The following is a 21,610-nucleotide window of genomic DNA, read 5'->3' as shown; positions in this document are numbered from 1 at the left end:
TGCCTCAGGCCTGATCTATAGTCCAAATTGTCCCAGTTTAACTAAGGGTATATTTTTAAATCCGTTTAGTTAAACCCTTGTCTGGACACACTTAAATCAATTTAAACCTGGCTCGTATTGATTTAGCACGGGGATTTGCTTTAAAAACATACCTTTCATTAAATTGGTGCAACCTTGTAATAAAGACAAGGCCTCAGTTCCTCATGATCTCCATTTCCCAGATAATATTTTCCTAACACACAGAGATGTGGTAAGGAGAGATTCATTAATAGCTGTGAGGCTCTCAAATACTACCGTGATGAGTGCACATTTTGTAGACAGTAAGAAAGCAAAGGGGTAACCATTCAGAGGTTTAGGGATTTGTCTTTTAGGTTGGCGTGGGCACCTTCACCAGTTGGTGTTCTAACCTAGATGCAGGACAGCCAGAAAATAAAGCTACATCCAGAAATACTGCAGGAATATCCAGTCACTTACCTTTTCTGCTTCTTTATTGGTGAGAATTTGGGGATAAACTCTGTTTAGCTGAAGAATAATTTTATCAACCAGATGCTCGCTCAGTCTGCCATTTCTCGTGAGAAAGTACATGTCCTGCCTCAGCCGATCACAGTAAGACGGATCTATGAACCAAAGAGTACACACAAAGAACCACTATTATTTGATGGCAAAACTATTCGTAATTTCCATAAATTGCCTCTTTCGTGATGAAGGTAACACATGTAAACCAACTTTGTTTTATAGTCCTAAAGTTTAAAGCTAGAAGGGACCACCAGATCACGTAGTCTGACCTCCTGCACATCACAGGCCACCAACCCACCCAGCACCTGGACATGAAACCCAACAGCTGAAAGTAGATGAAAATATCACAGACCACGGGAGACTAGACTATTATGTGCCACAGGCAGAGAATAGCAGGGACCAAGGTACAGCCGTGTTCAAAGCTCCATAATGGCTGGGAAATTATTAATAGCATAACTAATTAATAGGAGTGCTTCCCAAACTTTTGCAAGCTAAGCCGGCTTTCAAGAAAATGCAATCAATTGTTGCCCCCCTTCCACCTCACCATATGCTCCATATGTTGTCAAGGGACCATCCATCTGCAATCATACATCTGCACCTCCTCCGCCTCTTTCCCCTCAGCAAATCTTTTGCACTCACCCTCCCTCTCCCAGAGGAATGCACTCCATACTTTGGGAAATGCTGACCTAAGATATTTATATACTACCAAGGCACTAATGGATGTATCAAATATCACCATTGCATCCACTTGTCAGAAAGATGTAACACTGCTGAAGGGATGGGGTGGAAAATACATTTCCTACCTTTTATAAATATTAAAGCAAGTTGTAATGTTTTAAACTATTTTAAAAACTCATTAATATAAAATCTTCTTTATCTCGCAGTGCTACCCACTATCACTTAGAATAGTAAAAAGGCACATCACTGAAATATTGCACATACATTATTCTCTTCTTCCCCCACTGGAAATGCAGCCGTCCCGCTTATGGCAACTGTACACAATAGTTTAGGGCAGGAAAGGAAGATGTCTACCATAGCCAGTCAGAACTGCTGGGGGAATTTAGTTAGATTGAATGAAGGAATCCTGCAGTCCTGACTCTGTGCTGACATCCAGGCAAAGTTCCCATTGACTTACTGCCAGTTTTGTTTGAACAAGACTTGCCACAAGGTATATTCCCAAAACAGAAATGCAGCCAGGGCGTTAGGAATAACATCTCTGCTAAAGTGCCAGGGAGTTCTTTATAGCTTTTATGTGACATACCAGGGTACAATCCAGACAAATGAGCAGCTGTGTCGCCCCCTGCCCTGCACCCTTAGATGCCTTACTATGGGCCACTCACAAGCAGCCTTCCAGCATGCAAGCCACACCCTGAGCATTTGTGTGTCAGCCACACTTGGGTTACACTCCGGCTCTCACCAGCCTTGGTTATACCGTAAGGTGACCCCAACACACCCCCAGTCTTAGAATTTGCTCCAGAAGTGTCCTGTCCTTCTCAGCCCTCTCCTGGGCAGTACAAAATATTTTAAGTCTGTTATTCCTTAAAGGGAATAATATGCATCTTTACACTCCATTTGGGAAAAGAGGAACTTCCAGTAGCAATAAATCCCTTCAATGAAAGTGCATAAAATACAGGTAAAAATAATTAGAACTTCAAAATAAAATGTGTCATGTAAATTAAGTCCTTTGTAATCCTCAGTAAATTCAAGATTCCTGGGTTCCTGCATTGTTTTAGGCATCACTTCCAATTTTCCAGTAATTGCTTTTGCAGGAGCTTTCTCTTTACAGCACAACATTCAACTAAAAATAGTTTGGATTGCTCTATGGCTATTTGTGTCCCAAATTTTAAAATACAGATCCATGCAGATTTCACAAATTATTGTTCCTTAGCTAGACTTTGAAAGAGGTGTTTATTCAGAACCATATTTGGTTAAAAATGCATGGTTCTATTACTGTCTTCTACATACTTAAGCATTCATTCTAGACATAAGAGGTACTGCAAATTGATCTGACTAGTGTAGGAAAATAAACATGTAGTATATCCCAGGGTATATAGGTATCATTAAACTATATGAACAGGTTTTGTTGGTATTTTGGGCAACTAGACAGTACGTGATCCTGCCTAGTCTCCGTGCTTCACTAGCTAGACATGGTGAACTAAACAATGACGGGACAGCCTGAGCACAGAACCTTGACGTGCTACTCTCAGTGTAAATGCAGCCCCTGACATTTACGTATCAGAGGTTTAGTATTACATTTCCTTTTCTACAGCTGTGCGGCATTGAAAACGACCAGGAAAGGCTTCATTAAAACCTCCCAGAGTAACCATAATACAGTCAGAGGGCTAGTCACTCCCACTAAAATAAAGACATGGTCTACTGATATAGGAGAGGGCTTGCAATTCCATAGACACAATTGGATTTCAGTTAGACTGTTACTATTTATCCAGTGTAGTAAATACTTTTACCAACCCTGTATCTTTTCCATGTATTTCTAATTCTTACTTTCCAAATTACGTGCTTTAAGCAGTGTGTATTGAACTGTTAGGACCATAGACTCATAGACTTTAAGGTCAGAAGGGACCAGTATGATCATCTAGTCTGACCTCCCGCATGATGCAGGCCACAATAGCTGAACCACCCCCTTCCCTTGACTCAGCTGTTGAAGTCCCCAAATCCTGTGATTTAAGGACTTCAAGTCGCAGAGAATCCTCCAGCTAGCGACCCCTGCCCCATGCTGCAGAGGAAGGCGAAAAACCTCCAGGGCCTCTGCCAATCTACCCTGGAGGAAAATTCCTTCCCGACCCCAAATATGGTGATCAGTAGAACCCCGAGCATGCAGGCAAGATTCTCCAGCCAGACCCTCTTTGACCATTGATACTATTTACCCGCGATGGCACGCTGTTGATTGATTGACTAAAATCACGTTATCCCATCAAACCATTCCCTCCATAAATGTATCGAGCTTAATCTTAAAGCCAGAGAGGTCTTTCGCCCCCACTGTTTCCCTCGGAAGGCTGTTCCAAAATTTCACCCCTCTGATGGTTAGAAACCTTCTTCTAATTTCAAGCCTAAACTTCCCCACCGCTAGTTTATATCCATTCGTTCTCGTGTCCACATTATTACTGAGCTGAAATAATTCCTCTCCCTCCCTGGTATTTATCCCTCTGATATATTTAAAGAGAGCAATCATATCCCCCCTCAGCCTTCTTTTGGCTAGGGTAAACAAACCGAGCTCCTCGAGTTTCTTTTCATATGACAGGTTTTCCATTCCTCTGATCATCCTAGTGGCCCTTCTCTGTACCCGTTCCAGTTTAAGTTCATCCCTTTTAAACATTGGAGAGCAGAACTGCACACAGTACTCCAAATGAGGTCTCACCAGTGCCTTGTATAACGGAAGCAGCACCTCCTTATCCCTACTAGATATACCTCGCCTAATGCATCCCAAGACCACATTAGCTTTTTTCACGGCCACGTCACATTGCCAACTCATAGTCATCCTGCGGTCAACCAGGACTCCGAGGTCTTTCTCCTCCTCCGTTACTTCCAACAGATGCGTCCCCAGCTTATAACTAAAATTCTTGTTAGTCATCCCTAAATGCATCACCTTACACTTTTCACTATTAAATTTCATCCTATTTCTATTACTCCAATTTACAAGGTCATCCAAGTCTCCCTGCAGAATATCCTGATCCTTCTCCGAATTGACAATACCTCCCAACTTTGTGTCATCCGCAAACTTTATCAGCCCACTCCTACATTTGGTTCCGAGGTCAGTGATAAATAGATTAAATAAAATGGGACCCAAAACCGAACCTTGAGGAACTCCACTGGTGACCTCCCTCCAACCTGACAGTTCACCTTTCAGTATGACCCACTGCAGTCTCCCCTTTAACCAGTTCCTTATCCACCTCTGGATTTTCATATCGATCCCCATCTTTTCTAATTTAACCAATAATTCCTCGTGCGGTACCGTATCAAACGCTTTACTGAAATCGAGGTATATTAGGTCCACCGCATTTCCCTTATCTAAAAAGTCTGTTACTTTCTCAAAGAAGGAGATCAGGTTTGTTTGGCACGATCTGCGTTTCGTAAAACCATGTTGTAATTTGTCGCAATTGCCATCGATCTCAAGGTCCTTAACTACTTTCTCCTTCAAAATTTTTTTCCAGGACCTTGCATACTACAGATGTTAAACTAACAGGCCTGTAGTTACCCAGGTCATCTTTTTTCCCTTTCTTGAAAATAGGAACCACATTAGCTATTCTCCAGTCCAACGGTACCACCCCTGAGTTTATAGATTCATTAAATATTATCGCTAACGGGCTTGCAATTTCTCGCGCCAGTTCCTTCAATATTCTCGGATGAAGATCATCCGGTCCACCCGATTTAGTCCCATTAAGGTGTTCAAGTTTGGCTCTACCTCGGATACAGTAATGTCAACCCCCCCTCCTTTATTCCCCTCTGTCTCGCCGCCACTATTTCTAAGCCCTTCATTAGCCTCATTAAAGACCGATGCAAAATATTCGTTTAGATATTGTGCCATCCCTAGATTATCCTTTATCTCCACTCCATCTATAGTCTTCAGCGGTCCCACTTCTTCTTTCTTTGTTTTCTTCCTGTTTATATGGCTATAAAACCTCTTGCTATTAGTTTTAATTCCCCTTGCAAGGTCCAACTCTACACGGCTTTTAGCCTTTCTCACTCCATCTCTATATGCTCTGACCTCAATAAGGTAGGTTTCCTTACTGATCCCTCCCCTCTTCCACTCTTTGTACGCTTTCTGTTTTTTCTCAGTACCCCTTTGAGACGCTCGCTCATCCAGCTCGGTCTAAATCTCTTTCCTACTAACCGTTTTCCCTTTCTCAGGATACAGGCCTCCGACAGCTCCTGCAACTTTAATTTAAAATAATCCCAGGCACCATCCGCCTTTAGATCCATAAATATGTTAGCCCAATCCACTTCCCTTACCAGTCCCCTTAATTTATTAAAATTAGCCTTTTTGAAATTGTAAACCCTAGTCTCTGATTTATTTCTGCTAATCTTTCCATTTAGTTTAAATCGAATTAGCTCATGATCGCTCGAGCCAAGGTTGTCCCCTACAACCATTTCCTCAACGAGGTCCTCACTACTCACCAAAACCAAATCTAAAATGGCCTCCCCCCTCATCGGTTCAGCTACTACTTGATGAAGGAATTCATCAGCTAGCACGCCTAGAAACATCTGAGCCCTATTATTGTTACTAGCATTTGTTCCCCAATCTATATCCGGGAAGTTAAAGTCTCCCATGACCAACTGCTACCCTGACTCAAATGCCATGCAAGTCCCTTTTGTTTCAAAGCAGCTTCATGGTACATGAGTCAGAGCAGAAATTGAACTTTCCCCCTTCATACCAACTCAGCTGAATGCATGCCAGGCTCAATCTGAATCAGAGAGGCACTGGCAGTGTGGGTGTAGAGATGCTGACTCTCCATGCAAATACCCCAGCCCTACATAGATGGCTCAGAATCTAAAGGATTTCATCACAGCATGTAGGACTTCTTCGGGGTGAGACAACCATGTTCCCTGCTCTGCCTGTGTGGACACAAAACTCTGCCTCCCTCCTCTCCAACCATATAATTTATTACAGACTCTGAGTTGAAGCATGAGTGTCACACCTACTTCTGCACCTTGCATGAGTTCTTCCATAGGAGAGCATAATGCAGGAAGAAAAACAGGGGAGTTATAAACACCTGAACAATTATGGCATCTCAAGACTCAGGCAAATTTAAATGAATGCAAGTGCTAAAAGCACCACCAGGAACTGCTAGAACAAATATGCAAAGCCAAATAAAAAATTAAGAGGCGAAAACACCAGCTGACTTCCCCCCCCTTTTTTTTTTTTTGCTGCCCTCCTAGTTTTTTCTATTTACTATACAGACAACATACCACAGTGTATTAACAGCAATTACACTGGTCAAAGTGAGGTTACATCAACTGAAGTTTACATTTAAGTTAAGAGCCCATTCTGCACAGACTGGAATGCTCCCTGCAACCACAGCCCTTGACAATTATATGGTCACTAAGCAATTGCCACCCCTCCACTAGAGCTTGATGCAGACATTTGAAAATCCTGCATTTCGTAAAGAGTGGATTATATTGTCTGGTGGAAGCACCTAGGTTCTATGGGGTGGCTCTGCTTTCTTCCCCTCTATGCCAAAGCCGGCAGGAGAGACAGTTTAGACAGTGGTTCTAGTTTTCCTTGTCTAAGGCCAGGCCTCTCCCTGGATACTGCTGAACTGTCCCCCCCCCCAAGGATTAATTTGATCCCTGGCTCAAAGACAATTACTTATGAGGAGAAATTATTTTGTTTTTTGCCTGTGGAATGTACCCAATAGCTTCAGAATTTGGATTTGGGTAAATTGTCAGAATATCTTAAAGGGATTCTAGTCAATTAATAGAGATAGTAGTGAGGTACTATCAGCTAGCACAACTGAGCCCTTCACCTGCTCTTCTCTCCCCTGTTGCTGGGTGTGAAAGGTCCACACAAACCACAGGAGGAAATGTCTCCACTCAGGCCCCAAGTATTCCAGGGCCACAGAATCCATTGTGCTTCAGCAACTCGATTTACTTCTTTTATTTTTAAATTATGGGCTGGATCTTGGGGTCCAAGAAGAGCATTAAGTGCAAATCTGGAGGGTACATATGCACACTTTAAGGTGGCCACAATGTGATACACTGCTCCTGGGACTGCCTTGCAAATGTCTGATTCTGCAGTCTCCTCTAATCTCGCCAATAGCCCCAATGGGTTCTGGGAAGCCCAGCCCCTTTTCTCTAAAGCAGTGGTTCTCAACCTTTTCAGCTTACTGTACCCCTTTCAGGAGTCTGATTTGTCTTGCATACCCCCAAGTTTGACATCACTTAAAAACTACTTGCTTTTCACAATCAGACATAAACAAACAAAAGTGTCACAGCACACACAAAAAATTACTTACTTTCTCATTTTTACCATATGATTATAAAATAAATCAACTGGAATATAAATATTGTACTTACATTTCATTGTAGAGTATATAGAGCAGTATAAACAAGTCATTGTCAGTACGAAATTTTAGTTTATACAAGGGATCGGCAACGTTTGGCACGTGGTCCGTCAGGGTAAGCCCCCTGGTGGGCCGGGCCAGTTTGTTTACTTGCCACGTCCACAGGTTCGGCCGATCGCGGCCCCCGCTGGCCGTGGTTCGCCACTCCAGGCCAATGGGGACTGCGGGAAGTGGCGTGGGATGAGGGATGTGCTGGCCGCGGCTTCCTGCCGCCCCCATTGGCCTGGAGCGGTGAACCGCGGCCAGTGGGAGCCGCGATCGGCCGAACCTGTGGATGCGGCAGGTAAACAAACCGGCCCAGCCTGTCAGAGGGCTTACTCTGGCAGGCCGCGTGCCAAATGTTGCCGATCCCTGGTTTATACTGACTTTGCTAGTGCTTTTTATGTAGCCTGTTGTAAAATTAGGCAAATATCCAGGTGAGTTGATGGAAGACCTCTGCTACCCCAAGGTGTATGTGTACCCCTGGTTGAGAATCACTATGCCAGCTGCAAGAAAGGGGCTAGCGGAGCCATTGTAGTGGCTTCTAAATGCCACCTATATTCTATATGCATGGCTAGCTAAGTCAGCTTTATTCTGGAAAACTGGCACAAGGCAGCCCTAATGCACTGTGGTGTGGTAATCATCCATTTTTTAATGGCAGTCATGGAACCTCAGTCATTTATTTTAAATCTAGGCCCATGTGCAATGTGCAAAAGAAGTTTTAAAATCATAAGAGGTTGAGCATCATAGAATCATAGGACTGGAAGGGACCTCAAGAGGTCATCTAGTCCAGTCCCCTGCACTAAGTATTATCTAGACCATCCCTGCAGGGCCGGCTCCAGGCACCAGCGAAGGAAGCAGGTGCCTGGGACGGCCAATAGAAAGGGGTGGCAGTGTGTCTGTTGTCGGGGCGGCACTTCGGCGGCAGGTCCTTCACTCGCTGTCTTCCTCTTTGGCAGCACTTCGGCAGCAGCTCAATCAGGTTCTTTTTTATTTTTTCGCCGCTTGGGGCGGCAAAAAAGCTGGAGCAGGCACTGCATCCCTGACAGGTGTTTGTCCAACCTGCTCTTAAAAATCCCCAATGTTGGAGATTCCACAACCTCCCTAGGCAATTTATTCCAGTGCTTAACCACCCTGACAGTTAGGAAGTTTTTCCTAATGTCCAACCTAAACCGCCCTTGCTGCAATTTAAGTCCATTGCTTCTTGTCCTATCCTCAGAGGTGAAAAATCAATTTTTCTCCCTCTTCCTTGTAACAACCTTTTATGTACTTGAAAACTGTTATCATGGCCCCTCTCAGTCTTCTCTTCTCCAGACTAAACAAACCCAATTTTTTCAATCTTCCCCCATAGGTCATGTTTTCTAGACCTTTAATCATTTTTGTTGCTCTTCTCTGGACTTTCGCCAATTTGTCCAATTTCTCAATTTGAGAAACCTGATTTAAACTCCTTGGAGCAGAGACCTTCTATCTTGTGCAAACCTATTATCAACATTCTAATAATGCATAAAAAATAAAATAAAAAGGAGTTCACACATGCAGGAGAAAGATTATTGATATATTTTCAAGCAATAGAAATTGGGATTTGTTCTGCATTTCTAACTTGCAAGACATTACATCAAAGAAGCAGCAACTACCATGAGAGAAATTCAAAACATTCATGTTGGTGTATGCACAGATTTTTTTTTAAAAACGCATTATCTTGCTATTAGAAGGATTTATCTCTCTGTCCCTTAATCCTTGCCTAAAAAGTTCAGAAACGAGGCCGGCAGCACAACGAGATTGTGGATTTAGGTTACAGCACCATCTTGGCACTGCCCCAATTATTTTAATAGACTAATTACAACACACTTTCATCACTTACTGTGCGTGGAGGCTTCTGTGTTTTGAACAGAATACTCGTTAAATTACAGAGACAGAGAGAAAAAGTATCCCTTTTTTATGACAGGTTATGGACCAGATCCTGTAAAACCTTTATTCATCTGAGTAGCCGTATTGAAATCAATGGAACTACTTGAGTGAGCAAAAGTTTGGTGCATTGAACCCCATATGTGTGCATTTCCTGTTCATCAAAACAATTCTGCAACAAACTACATTTTGAATACATCCTTCCAAGCTTTCTACCCGCTGTGTTATATTACAGTAGTGTCCTGAGATTCTGATCAGGATTAGCGCCCCATTGCGCCAGGCGCTGTATCATGTGGAGGGATAGCAAAGTACTGCAATTCCATGCCTCCACGAAGGAAAGACAATCAGCAGACCAGGGAAAGATAGTATTTAATTTTGAAATAATAGTTTCCTGTCACCGCAGTTAAACAATTACATTTTCCTCAATGTGACAGGGTGGCTTGCCGTTGGGCTGGAAAGCCTGGGGCCAAGCCGACCCTGAGAACAGAATGAGCCCCATCTGAGGAGAATCAGACAATCTCCTACAAAGAATAGAAGATGGCTGCAGTGAGACTACAGTGAATGACAGAGGCTCCTGCAGAGAAGACGGAATTGCTTCAGCTAGTAAGGGCTGGTCCGCTAAGGTAGGAGGATAGACTTTTGTGTTTAGTTTTGAACTTTAAGCTATTAAAAACAAAACAAACCCCACCTAGACTCTAAGCAGGGCTGTGACTAGAAGAGAGACTCTGTGGATTTTGTTTAACGAACCCTGAAGAAGAGGAAAATGGAAGCACGGCCCTGCAGAGTCAGCCCTGCTTTCATAGGGGTGCTGTGAGGCGGCCACTCACCAGATTGCACAACTGCTCTTCCTCTACCAACATTAACCTAATTGATTTTTAATCCAGCCCTAGCTTCATTCAGTCATGGAACTGCTGTAAGGAGATTGTAAACATGGAACTAGTGATGGAAGTCTGCCCCATTCTGGATATCACCACTGTACTGGGCTCAGGACCGGCTCTAGGCACCAGCAAAGCAGCACGTGCTTGGGGCGGCACAATTCCGGGGCGGCATTCCAGCCATCCCCCTTTTTTTGTTTTTTCTTTTTTGCTTGGGCGGCATTCTGGCCACCCCCCCCCCTTTTTTTTTTTACTTGGGGCGGCAAAAAACCAAGAGTTAGCCCTGACTGGGCTATGAACACAGATGTAGAAGATGGCTCTTAGACTAGCTGCTATTTCAGTGACTGAGAAGAAGTTTAAACAAAGACCAATAATTTTCTTATTTATAGGAAATGGAAGCATTTATAAAGGAGCTGGAGAGGAGAATCAGGAATTGTTGTTAGTAGTTCGAAGCAACAGAGATGTAAACAAAGCCTAATCATTACATGTTGACTCATGCACAGTGCATACTCAGCACACTTCAGATGTGCCCTGAAACTTTTTCCCCCTCTATCTAAATCCTGAAAGGTCACAGGAACATACTGGATGCACGTCAAGTTTACGTTTCGAGCTGGCACCTAGCCTCAGAAAGAGAACAAAAAGGAAGAGAAGTATGTTTCCAACATGTAATCAAGACTTATATCAGAGAGAAATGTGCTATCATCAGTTATTTGCTGCCACTAGATCCTCAGCTATGGAACAAAATACATAATTCAATATTATAAATGCTTCAAGAAGCAAGGGATGGTAACAAAGCAATATGCTCCTCATTTTTAGCCTTCAGGCAGAACATCATTTCCATTATAACCTTTCATAAAATGACACATATCTCTTCTTCTTACAAAACAGGCAATTATATTTTTGACAATAGCTGCTGAATGACTAGGTCATTACAGTAACTACTGGTGTTTGAAAAAGGGGATGATATATTCTGTTCTTGGAGGCAACAAGGCACAGTCAGTCCTCGACCAGACTCTGCAAACAATACAGGCCGCTAGATTGTCCTCTTCCATAAGCCTGCAGGAAAAGGGTCACAGTGGGGAAGGGAAGAATTCCAAAGTTCCCCTCCCAAATGTCTCACCCAAATTGTTCTATTAGGGGAGCAGGGTTTGCTCACTCCAAGACCAACAGGAGTTTTTGGTCCCCAGAACATGAAGATCCGAGGGGACTGGCAAGTTCTAGGTAAATTCCACCCAGCCCATATCCCCTATTCCGTGCCTGGGAGAGACAGACAGCCCTGCAGCATTCTCGATGTCTCTGTCAAAGATCCATCTTCACCTGTTGCTACCTGCTTCCTCTCCAGGCCAGGCTCTTTAACCATTTAGTAACCTCTTTGATCCCAGGTTCAGAGCTGGGAAGAATAAACCAAGAATAAAGTCTTGTTGGAGCCAGGCAATTAATTTCCCAATTAATAGTTCCCCCATTGCTTCCCTAAGGACCCTTGGTATTCACTCTGGCAATACCTTATATTTGTCACTATTTCATTTCCTTCTTGTTTCCCTCTGACAGCCTCTTTTGATTTAGCTCAATGAAGATAGGTAGGCTAGTATCAAGCAGGTACACTGAGCTGCATATGTTATCCATAGAAAAAAAATACAGCTATCTCCCTTATTCTCCACACCATAAAAACATTAATAATACACAGATACCAATTCTACAGGTGGCCACTGTACGTAAGGATTCTCCAGAACACTTGTTGCAAGTCTCCTCCAATTATTACTCTAAAAAGGTGGTTGGTACTTTTCATAATCCTGTTAGAGTGAAATTGACAGAGTTGGAATTTGAAGGCACATGATAGGTACAGGGCAATGCAAGCACCCCACCAATGTGCCTTAGGACTAAGCTGGAGGAACCCTCATTAGGGATGAAAGGTTAGTTTTCTCTGCTCAGAGTTCCAAAAAAGGCCTGCTTCTTATTTTCCTTTCTTTTCTTAAATAGATGTGTCCACAGAGAACTGGTCTAAGATTATCAAATCACATCTGTCACTGAACAGCTGGCAGGTGATAATGATTTTTGGTTTCTACTGATCTGTGCTGGATTCAAAGTGATGACTTAGACGTGAAAGGGTCTATATTGCACTGCCAGTCCCCTGAGTCATGCAGTGCCTAGTGCTCATGGAAAGTTTCTAGTGCTAATACATTATATAGGCAAGTGCCTGCACTCAGAAAAATGTTCTATAGCAAACTTAGTAACTCATTTTTACTTTAAACAACAGTTAACATATTAAATTCATCTGGGAAAGCACAAAAAATTACAAAGCATTTGATCACTAAATATGGTGTCAATTGTCGCTTGTTATCAGTTCTCTAACCTTCACATGAAGGTCACAACAAATATTTTCCTCTATAACGTAACCAGGAAGTGTTTGTACTGTATATACTGAGGTAGAATCTTGATGCATAGAGGACTCCGATTAGATACAAATGACACAGATGTTTTTGGAAGGGCTGGATAGATATTGGGTATATTATACTGGTGATATATATTATTTTCATTAAAATGTTAAAAGATCACAGTATTGTGCTCTCAGTATGCTAAGCTATGAAATTTAACACGTAGCAGCAACAGACTTGCTGGTGTCTTCTGTCCGTATACATTACAGTAACGATTACGTAAATGAGCAAAGACACAGAAACCAAAGCCCGGTCCCTCAGAATTGTATGTAGACCCCAATACTGAATACACCTATTCATATGCCTAAACGTAAGCACATACCTAGCCTATTGACTTCAGTGGAGCAATGCACGCACATGCTTAGGTTTAAACATGTGTCTAGGTATCTGCAGAATTGGAGCCTTAGAATGCATTGCTCTATGTAACCTTGTGAACCTAATGGGCTGTATACAGGCACAGGGATCCATGATAGCATGTTTGATTGCAGGGTTTCATTGTGTTGTACTGTTCCGAATTGGATCAAGATTTTGGAAATGGATTTTAGGACTGAATAAAGCTTTTCCAAATAGTATTCAATAGCTCCTTTCCAAATATTTTGAGTGCTACAGTACTACTACTTACAAACTCCACATAAATATTGGCTCTATATATAAAAAATTCATGACTCAACGGGTAAAGCATGACTCACATCATAATTAGTCCCATCTTTACAGCTTCACCACTTATGGTGGCCTGGCTGTTTTGAAAATGCAGTTGCTAAGAGCTTCAAAGTTGTTATGATATCAGATCAGAAGTGAATAGCTCTAGTAAATGAATGAAAACCTTCTACTGACCCGTGAAATTAAAATATCAGACTTGTAAACCAAGTAACTCTGCTGTGCACAAATTGATGGCAATTACTCTCACCATAATTATCTTGAAGTTAAAAATCTCTCATTATGCAGAGCCGTTAAGAAACCAGCCCTGCTGCTGTTTTAAATGCAAAACTTCTGTCTTCTCTACTAGGGATTACTCATGTGGAAGAGCTGCAGGATTAGGTCCTAAATTAACTTTAGGATTAAAAAAGTAAAACAAAATAAAAAAATCCAGGAGCCCAGTGTCTTAAATTATTTTTTCTTCTCGACATTTTTCATAGCTCCAAGTACACTGATCAAGCTGAAAGTCATCAGCACTTTGAAATTTGATTCTCCACATCACAGTCATATTAGATGTATCATCCAAGGCTAAATAAGAAAGCAGGAATTAAATGCCTCCTGCCTGGAACTCCCATTGCCTTCAATGGGAGATTCATTCATGGTGAACCTACAGGATTAGGCCCACAGCCAACTATGGAGGAAAGATGATATCTCATACGTACACACATCAGCCACCTCAGGTTATTTAAATAGATGCCTTTTGTGTTTGTTTAGAAACAAACAAACCATTACTCCCAAATTCAAGCCCTGAGACAGCAGTTCATATTCACCTGGTAGTAATTGTAATAGATCTGATTATTATAGTCTGCATTTATAAAGGGCCCTTTGCTGTGGCAGCTAGAGCACTTCTCCACAGCAGTTAAAAGCAGGCCTGCCTGGGTAGACACAGCAGTTAAGTTACTGCAATGTTTGCCAGGAAGAAAGAAAATGAAAAACTAAACAAAAATCTCAAACTCAAATCAGTCTATCTTGCCCCATAGCTCTTGAAACCAGCCAGCTAGTTCATTTTATTCATGCTCTGCATTTGCATTAGAGATGGCTGTGAACTTGAGAACCACTGTGTGGGGACGTCAGGGACCGTCTTTTTGTTCTGTGTTTGCACAGCACCTAACGCAATGGGCCTTTGTCCATGACCGGGGCTCCTAATTTGAGCTCAGAACTTGCATGATGTTACTTCCCGATGTGAACTATTGACACGCCAAAGGGTATATTATTGACTGGAGTTAAGGTTTATGGCAGAAAATTATTGCCCTGCAAATTAACAGCACAACTGGGTTTTCACCGTAGTGCTACGTACATAGACACAGCTCTAGGTTACCACACGATGTGCTGTGTGACCATCAGCATGGTGCGGAGGCCAGTGAAGTCTCCTGTCTGTCAGGCTGCAGACAGTCCTGGATTCCATTAAAATCGGCCTGGTTTGCCAGTCATTACATCGCTGGGATACACAAGCTGAATGTTGTCGAAGGGAAGCTCTCATCCCCACAGTACATTTTTAAGGGCTATTTGAAGAAAAAAAACGGACTGAGCTTTGGACTGTAGAAATGCAAAAGGGTTTCCTCTTGAGGGGGAGAATTTCTGCTTCCAAAAGTCAACGCTGTGCTTACAAGCCAAGTTTTCCAGACAAGTATTGATCAGGACACAGCATTGCCCAGACACAGTGGGAGCTATTTCCAAATGACTGGCTTGCCCTTCCTTGCTGAGGCCTGACAAACTCATTGCAGAGAATGCTCCTAAATGCCCCCGGCCACTGCTCCAACTTCTACTCCCAGCGCTGTGCACTCCCTGCAGCCAGTCACTCACCCATAACCACTGGATGCGCTCTGCAGCCACCCCAGCTCTCCGCACCCCCTGCAGCCAGTCACCCATAGCCACCGGATGCGCTCTGTGCGCCCTCTCCGGCCACCCCCAGCTTAAGCCCCCTGCAGCCAGAGTCACCCATAGCCACTGGACGCGCCCTGTGCGCCCCCTGCAGCCACCCCCTGCTGCACACCCCCTGCAGCCAGAGTCACCCACAGCCACCGGACGCGCTCTGTGCGCCCTCTCCAGCCACCCCCAGTTTGCGCCCCCTGCAGCCAGAGTCACCCATAGCCACTGGACGCGCTCTGTGCGCCCTCTCCAGCCACCCCCAGTTTGCGCCACCTGCAACCAGAGACACCCACAGCCACCGGACACGCCCTGTGCGCCCCCTGCAGCCACCCCCTGTTGCACACCCCCTGCAGCCAGAGTCACCCACAGCCACCGGACGCGCTCTGTGCGCCCTCTCCAGCCACCCGCAGCGCTCCTTCCAGCCGGAGCTGCCGCTGCCTGGGAGACGCGCTTCGAGCACAGCCAGAGCGCCTGCCCCCTCCCCGGCAGCTGCCCGTTTGGAAGTGAAGAGCGCTCACTGACCTGGCATGATGGCGGCAGCTTGGGGATCCCGGCCGGGGCAGTGCGTGGAGACTTCCTTGTTTGCAGCCGCAGCTGCCAGTCCCTCCCCTCCGTACGCTCACAGGCCCGTCCTCCTCCGACTGGCAGGCGGCGGCTGCAGGGAGCCCCAGCTGCTGGGGCTCCGGTTACAGCCTGATGCCTCCCTTCACCAGTCTCTCCAACATCATCCACCCGCCCAGCTGCACGTCAAAAGAAGCCGCCGCCCGCCCAGCTCTCAGCAGTGAAGGTGGCCCAAGGGCTCCTTCTCCTCGCTCCCTCCCGGGGACTGGCAGATGTCAGCTGCAAGCTGCATGCCAGGTGGTGATGGGGACCTGTTAACTCCTGGAACAAGGCACCGACGCTAATGACCCAGAAAGAATCAAGATCAAATGAGCACTGGTGTTCTGAGCCTTGGCTTCCAGTCCCAGCTACAGGGGCTCAGCAGCACCCCTGTGTCCCAGAACTGGCCTCCTTTAGACATTCCTTTTCTTGGTACTTAATCCCGTCTGCAGTAGGGAAATGGAACAGGAGGAGCAAGGCAAGGGGATGGTTATTTCAGTACAAAGCAAGCACGTTCCAGACAGTAAGGGAAGTCAGCTCTTCAGTGCCCAAGTAGGGGAGCGAGCGTGTGCGTGAAAAGGGGCCACTGGCAGGGTATTCAGAGGTCACATATGCAAGAGAGCAATGCCCTCGGTTGGTGGGCAGTGAACGCAGTCTTTCATGCACACTAGGTATTTACTAGAAATGGGCTCAAGGCATAACATTCCATCCAGCTTTCCAAAGCCTCCAACTGGATGGATTTTCTATTTAGTTTGTGCACAACACTAGCAGGTAATAGCTGTAGGGGCTCAGAGCTGCCCTTCAATGGGAGGGTGTGTGAAGTGGGACCAGTCACACCAAATAGCACTTACTTACTTACTTGAGTAGTTCTGCTGAAGTCCAGGGCACTATTGGCTTGATTAAATGCTACCAGTGTAAATAGAGATTACAGAGTAAGATCTCAGATCAGATGACCAGCAAAGTGCATGGAGCACCATGTGCCGTGCATCCCTGTGCCCTAGCAAGATCCCTGTGACAGAGAAACGGCTCTCTATTTCTCACCAGTCAGGACAGGATTTGGTGATGTGCTAGTGTGACCCAGGGACCTCTTAGGGTACGTCTAAACAGCAATTAAACACCCCGCAAATGGCCCAGGTTAGCCGACTCAGCTCAGGCTTGTTGAGCTCAGGCTGCGGGGCTGTAAAATTCAGTGTAGACATCTGGACTCAAGCTGGAGCCTGAGCTCTGAGATCCTGCAAGGGGGGGAGAGGCTCCTAGAGTCTGGCCTCGAGGCTCCAGCCTGAGCCCAAACCTCTACACTGCAATTTTTAGCCCCATGTGGCCAAGTCAGCTGACTCAGGCCAGCTGTGGCCATGCCGTGGGTCTTTTATTCCAATGTAGACATACCTGTAGTGCCAGCAGGCACTTCATGTATGGATAATATGAAGGAGTTATGTATCTACACTGAAACTTATGTTCTTAAGGTCTGTGAGTTGTGGTCAGTCACCAGAAGTAGATAAACAAGTTTCTTTCAGGCAGAAGATGTTCATCTATTGGTCGGTCTACATATAAACTGAGTACTGTACACTTCACAATAAATGCCTATTTACAATCTGAACAAAATGATTGCAAACTCTCTAGGGGAGACTCCAGACAGGAAAACACAAGCAGCAGCGGTTATCCTGTTTGCAAGTGAAGACAATGGATTTGTGGATTATTACTGAAGGGACAGAGACAAACGCTGCATCTTTCCACAGAGGAGGCAAGAAGACAGAGTGACTCGTCCTATGAACAGAAGTTCACAGCCAAGCCTGGCTGTAGTATGCTGGAAGGATTTGGGGTGAGGTTTTGTTCTACATGACATGACAATGGCTTGGTAGTTAAGATTAGGCTGTAGTGCAGCATTTTTCAAAGTTCGGGTCGCGACCCAGTAATGGGTAGCAGCATGTAAGGCACTTGGTCGCTCTGGCAGGGCCGGCTCTAGGTTTTTTTGCCACCCCAAGCCAAAAAAAAATAAAAATTTATCCGGAATGCCCCCCCTGAAATTGTGCCACCCCAAGCACGTGCTTGGTTTGCTGGTGCCTAGAGCCGGCCCCGCACCAGCTCTTCTTCAACTGGGTCCCCAGAAAAAAAGTTTGAAAACCACTGCTCTAGTGTGCATGTTCTGATTTTAATTGTTTATGTTACTCTTTGTTTCCAATATTTCTGCTTGCTATTAATTGAATCTCTGCTTTGTTAAATAAACTTACGCTTGCTTTCTCTAGAAACACAGCTCCACTTCACATGCAGCATTTAGATATGTTCTATGATGTAAGCAGGGGCGGCTCTATGTTTTTTGCTGCCCCAGGCACGGCAGTCAGGTGGCCTTCGGAGGCACTCCGGTGCGCGGTGCATGCTGGTCACGCGGATTTGGCGGTGTTTCTGTGGGTGATCTGCCGGTCCCGCGCCTTCAGCGTACCTGCCGCCGAATTGCCGCCGAAGCCGCGGGACTGGCGGACCTCCCGCAGGCGTGCTGCCAAAGACTGCCTGACTGCTGCCCTCACGGTGACCGGCAGGCCGCCCCCCCCGTGGCTTGCCGCCCCAGGCACGCGCTTGCTGCACTGGTGCCTGGAGCCGCCCCTGCCAGTAAGGGGTGATTTATTGTTCCTCTGGGAATTCTGGGAGTGTCCAGTGGATCAGGGGCTGGGCACACCAGGGAGACACTCGAACGACTCGGAGGTTAGAGTGTGGCTGTTGTTAACCTGTAAAGAGACAGCGAGGCCTGCGGAGGCCTGGAAGGCAGGGCTTAGGTAGTGGGCAATGAAAATGATTAGGGGTATGGAACAGCTTCCACATGAAGAGAGATTAAAAAGACTGGGACTGTTCATCTTAGAAAAGAGATGATTAAGAGACGATAGAGATTTAGAACATCATGAACGGTGTGCAGAAAGTGAATAGGACGTGTTATGTACCATTTCATATAACACAAGAATTAGGGGGTCAGCCGATGAAATTAATAGGCAGCAGGTTTAAAATAAACATAAGTAAGTACTTCTTCTCACAACACACCGTGAACCTGTTGAATTCACTGCCCTGGGATGTTGTGAAGGCCAAAAGTATAAATGGGTTCAAAAAAGAACCTCATGCTCCTGCCATAAACCTCTGACTGCCAGAAGCTAAGACTGGATGACAGGGGATGGATCACTTGAAATTGCCCTGTTCCGTTCATTCCCTCTGAAGCATCTGGCATCAGCCACTGTCAGAGACAGGACACTGGACTAGATAGACCATTGGTCTGGCCTAATATGGCCATTTTTATGTTCTTACGAGTCAGAGACCTCAGTGGCGGCAGCAGGAGTTCTAGTTAAGGTCTGACCTCTGGGAGGTAGACAAAGAGTTTATTAAACAGACCAACGTAAATGGTGGAGTGTGCCAGGGATGGAGAGACACTGGAGCACATATTTCTCTAGTCAGGAGAGATGTGCTTAAGGAGGCTGATATAATCCCAGGGGAGGAAGTAAAATTCCTAGCCTTGGAGCAGTTTAAAACCATAGTGCTTTTAGCCCGCATTGAGTTAGAGTGGGAAGGTTTAAGGGGTACTTTGAATGTGGAGGTCTTAAGAATTTACCAGCTGATATGTTGGTTGGAAATGACATCGTATCACTGCCCAAAGCTGTTAGCATTGTGACTCGTAGCAAAAAGAAGTATGTCTCTGAGTTCCCAGAGGTAACCTCTGAGGAGGGAGAGACAGTAAGGAGATGGGGGAAGAAACCTCTGTGCTCTTATCAGCAGAAAGTAGCAATGTGGTTGTAGGGCAGGGAGAGGTGGAGTCATCCCCTTTACTTGAGGCAGCCCTCAGTGCAAGTAAAAGCCAAAGGGAGTGTGCTGCAGAGCAAAGTGCAGATCCACCTTTGGAAAGCATAAAGGGGCCCACACACGGCAACACCCCAGAGAGCTAGCTCAAGGGGAGATTCTTTACAGACGCAGGAAAGATGTACAGACCTACATCTGTAAAGAATCTCCCCTTGAGGAAGACCCAGTGGACAAAAACAGAAGTCAGGGGGATCCCTACAAAGAATTGATTCTAGTAAATCAGCATTTTAAAAATCAAATATTTTTACAGTTTTTTCTGCTTGTTTACCTTTTGCATTTCACTCAGCATGGCCAATGAAACTGTACAAGGGCTTAAAAGGTTCCCTCTTTTGTCTTTGGTTACTATAATAAACACCTCACCCTGCGAGCAGGGTGGAGGATTAAATGGATTCTGCTGACTCACTGAGGCAGATGATTTATTCACAGAAAGTCACCTAGACCACTGATTTTCAATCTGTGGTCCGTGGATCCCTGGGAGTCCGCAGACTATGTCTAAGGCAGGGGTTCTCACAACAAAAATTTTGGTGGCCTCAGAGTGTGGCCACCAACTCTTGCTGGTGGCCGATCTGACAATTTTTCCTAAAATACTGAATTAACTTTAGGAAAAACAAAAAAATATGTACATATACAGGTCCAAATCAGTTTAATTTATTTATGTAGGATTTTTGCAGACCCAATAATAAAAATAACGTACAGTTGTCTGTATTCTTTACTGGATCTAAACAGAATAGAGACACAGATCAGGTGCTTCACATGTTCTTGTCTTTTGTTGTTGTTTGTTTTTTTGGGGGGGGGGTTATGACTTGCTAGCTAGTAAGTCTGCTTCTGTGAAAAGTGATATTTGTATGTTTGCTAATATCACCTTTCACATCAGCAGACTTGATAGCTAGAAGGCAGTGAAAAGTGACATTAACAAACATACAAATACCACTTTTCACAACAGACTTACTCAGCCCTGGTAAGCCGGAGGACAAATTAAGCCCTGGATGGGGAGGCGGGTAGGAAGGCAGTTGGGGGACCAGGGGAGGCAGCAGAATCTAGGGGCGAAGGGGTGGCGAGGCTGGGGCTGGGGCCAGAGCCCGAAGCCCTGCAGCCATAGGATAGAGCCTACTGCCTTGTGGCCGGAAGAGCCCACCACCCCAGAGCTGAAGCCGGAAGCCTGAACCCCACCATCCCTGGGAAGGTGGGGAACACACACTGACTGCCTGCTCCTCTGGCGTTTGTGGCTCCCCTGCTTCCTCCCCTCCTCCCCCCACAATCAGCACCCAGAGGCTGTGGCCGCAAGAAAAGCCCCTGGTGGCCGCCTGGGGCCATGGTGGCCGCATTTGAGAAATGCTGGTTTAAGGGGTCCATGAAAGTTGGTCATTACTATGGAACAGTGGTTTTCAACCTATGGTCTGGGGAATGTGGGGGTCCATAGATTAGATTTCCATAGGGGTCTCTCACCTCCATTTGAAATTTTTTAGGAGTCCGCAAATGAAAAAAGATTGGAAACCATTGACCTAGACCAAATTCAGGATCTAAGGCACCAGATCTGCAAACATGGAAGGCCAGATTTTTGAAAGCACTGAGCACCCGGCAGATCCCATTGTGACACTGATGGGCAGATTTTCAAAAGAGCTCATATTCAACATGCTCAGCTCTTTTGAATCTCTGTCCCTTTCTCACATGAATTGCCCCAATGAAGTTGGTCACTCATATAAGCTTAAACAGATAGCTAGCCTACCTGGAAATCTGGTAATTGACAGGACAATGATTTTGCAACCTATTTCTGGCAACATAGTATCAATCTTTTTTGTTTTGCACTTCAGTAGCACTTGTCTTTACC

At 45.1% G+C, this 21,610-nt stretch overlaps 1 protein-coding gene across 3 annotated transcripts in view; it reads right to left on the bottom strand.

The window, feature by feature from the left end:
- The window catches only part of CARD19 (caspase recruitment domain family member 19), a 45,913-nt gene that overhangs the window by 18,910 nt on the left and 5,393 nt on the right, over positions 1-21,610 (bottom strand). For 2 of the 3 annotated variants that reach the window (XM_034776774.1, XM_034776776.1), the window contains exon 2: positions 475-617. In XM_034776774.1, the coding sequence (XP_034632665.1) occupies positions 475-617 (143 nt within the window). Of the gene's footprint in view, positions 1-474; positions 618-15,873; positions 16,384-21,610 lie in introns of those variants that run through there. The other variant, XM_034776775.1, reaches the window with a different exon arrangement.

The sequence above is a fragment of the Trachemys scripta genome, chromosome 7 (assembly GCF_013100865.1).
Source record: "Trachemys scripta elegans isolate TJP31775 chromosome 7, CAS_Tse_1.0, whole genome shotgun sequence".
Lineage (NCBI taxonomy): Eukaryota > Metazoa > Chordata > Testudines > Emydidae > Trachemys > Trachemys scripta.
The sequence above is the reverse complement of the archived record's forward strand: the minus strand, read 5'-3'. Positions and strand labels throughout refer to the sequence as shown.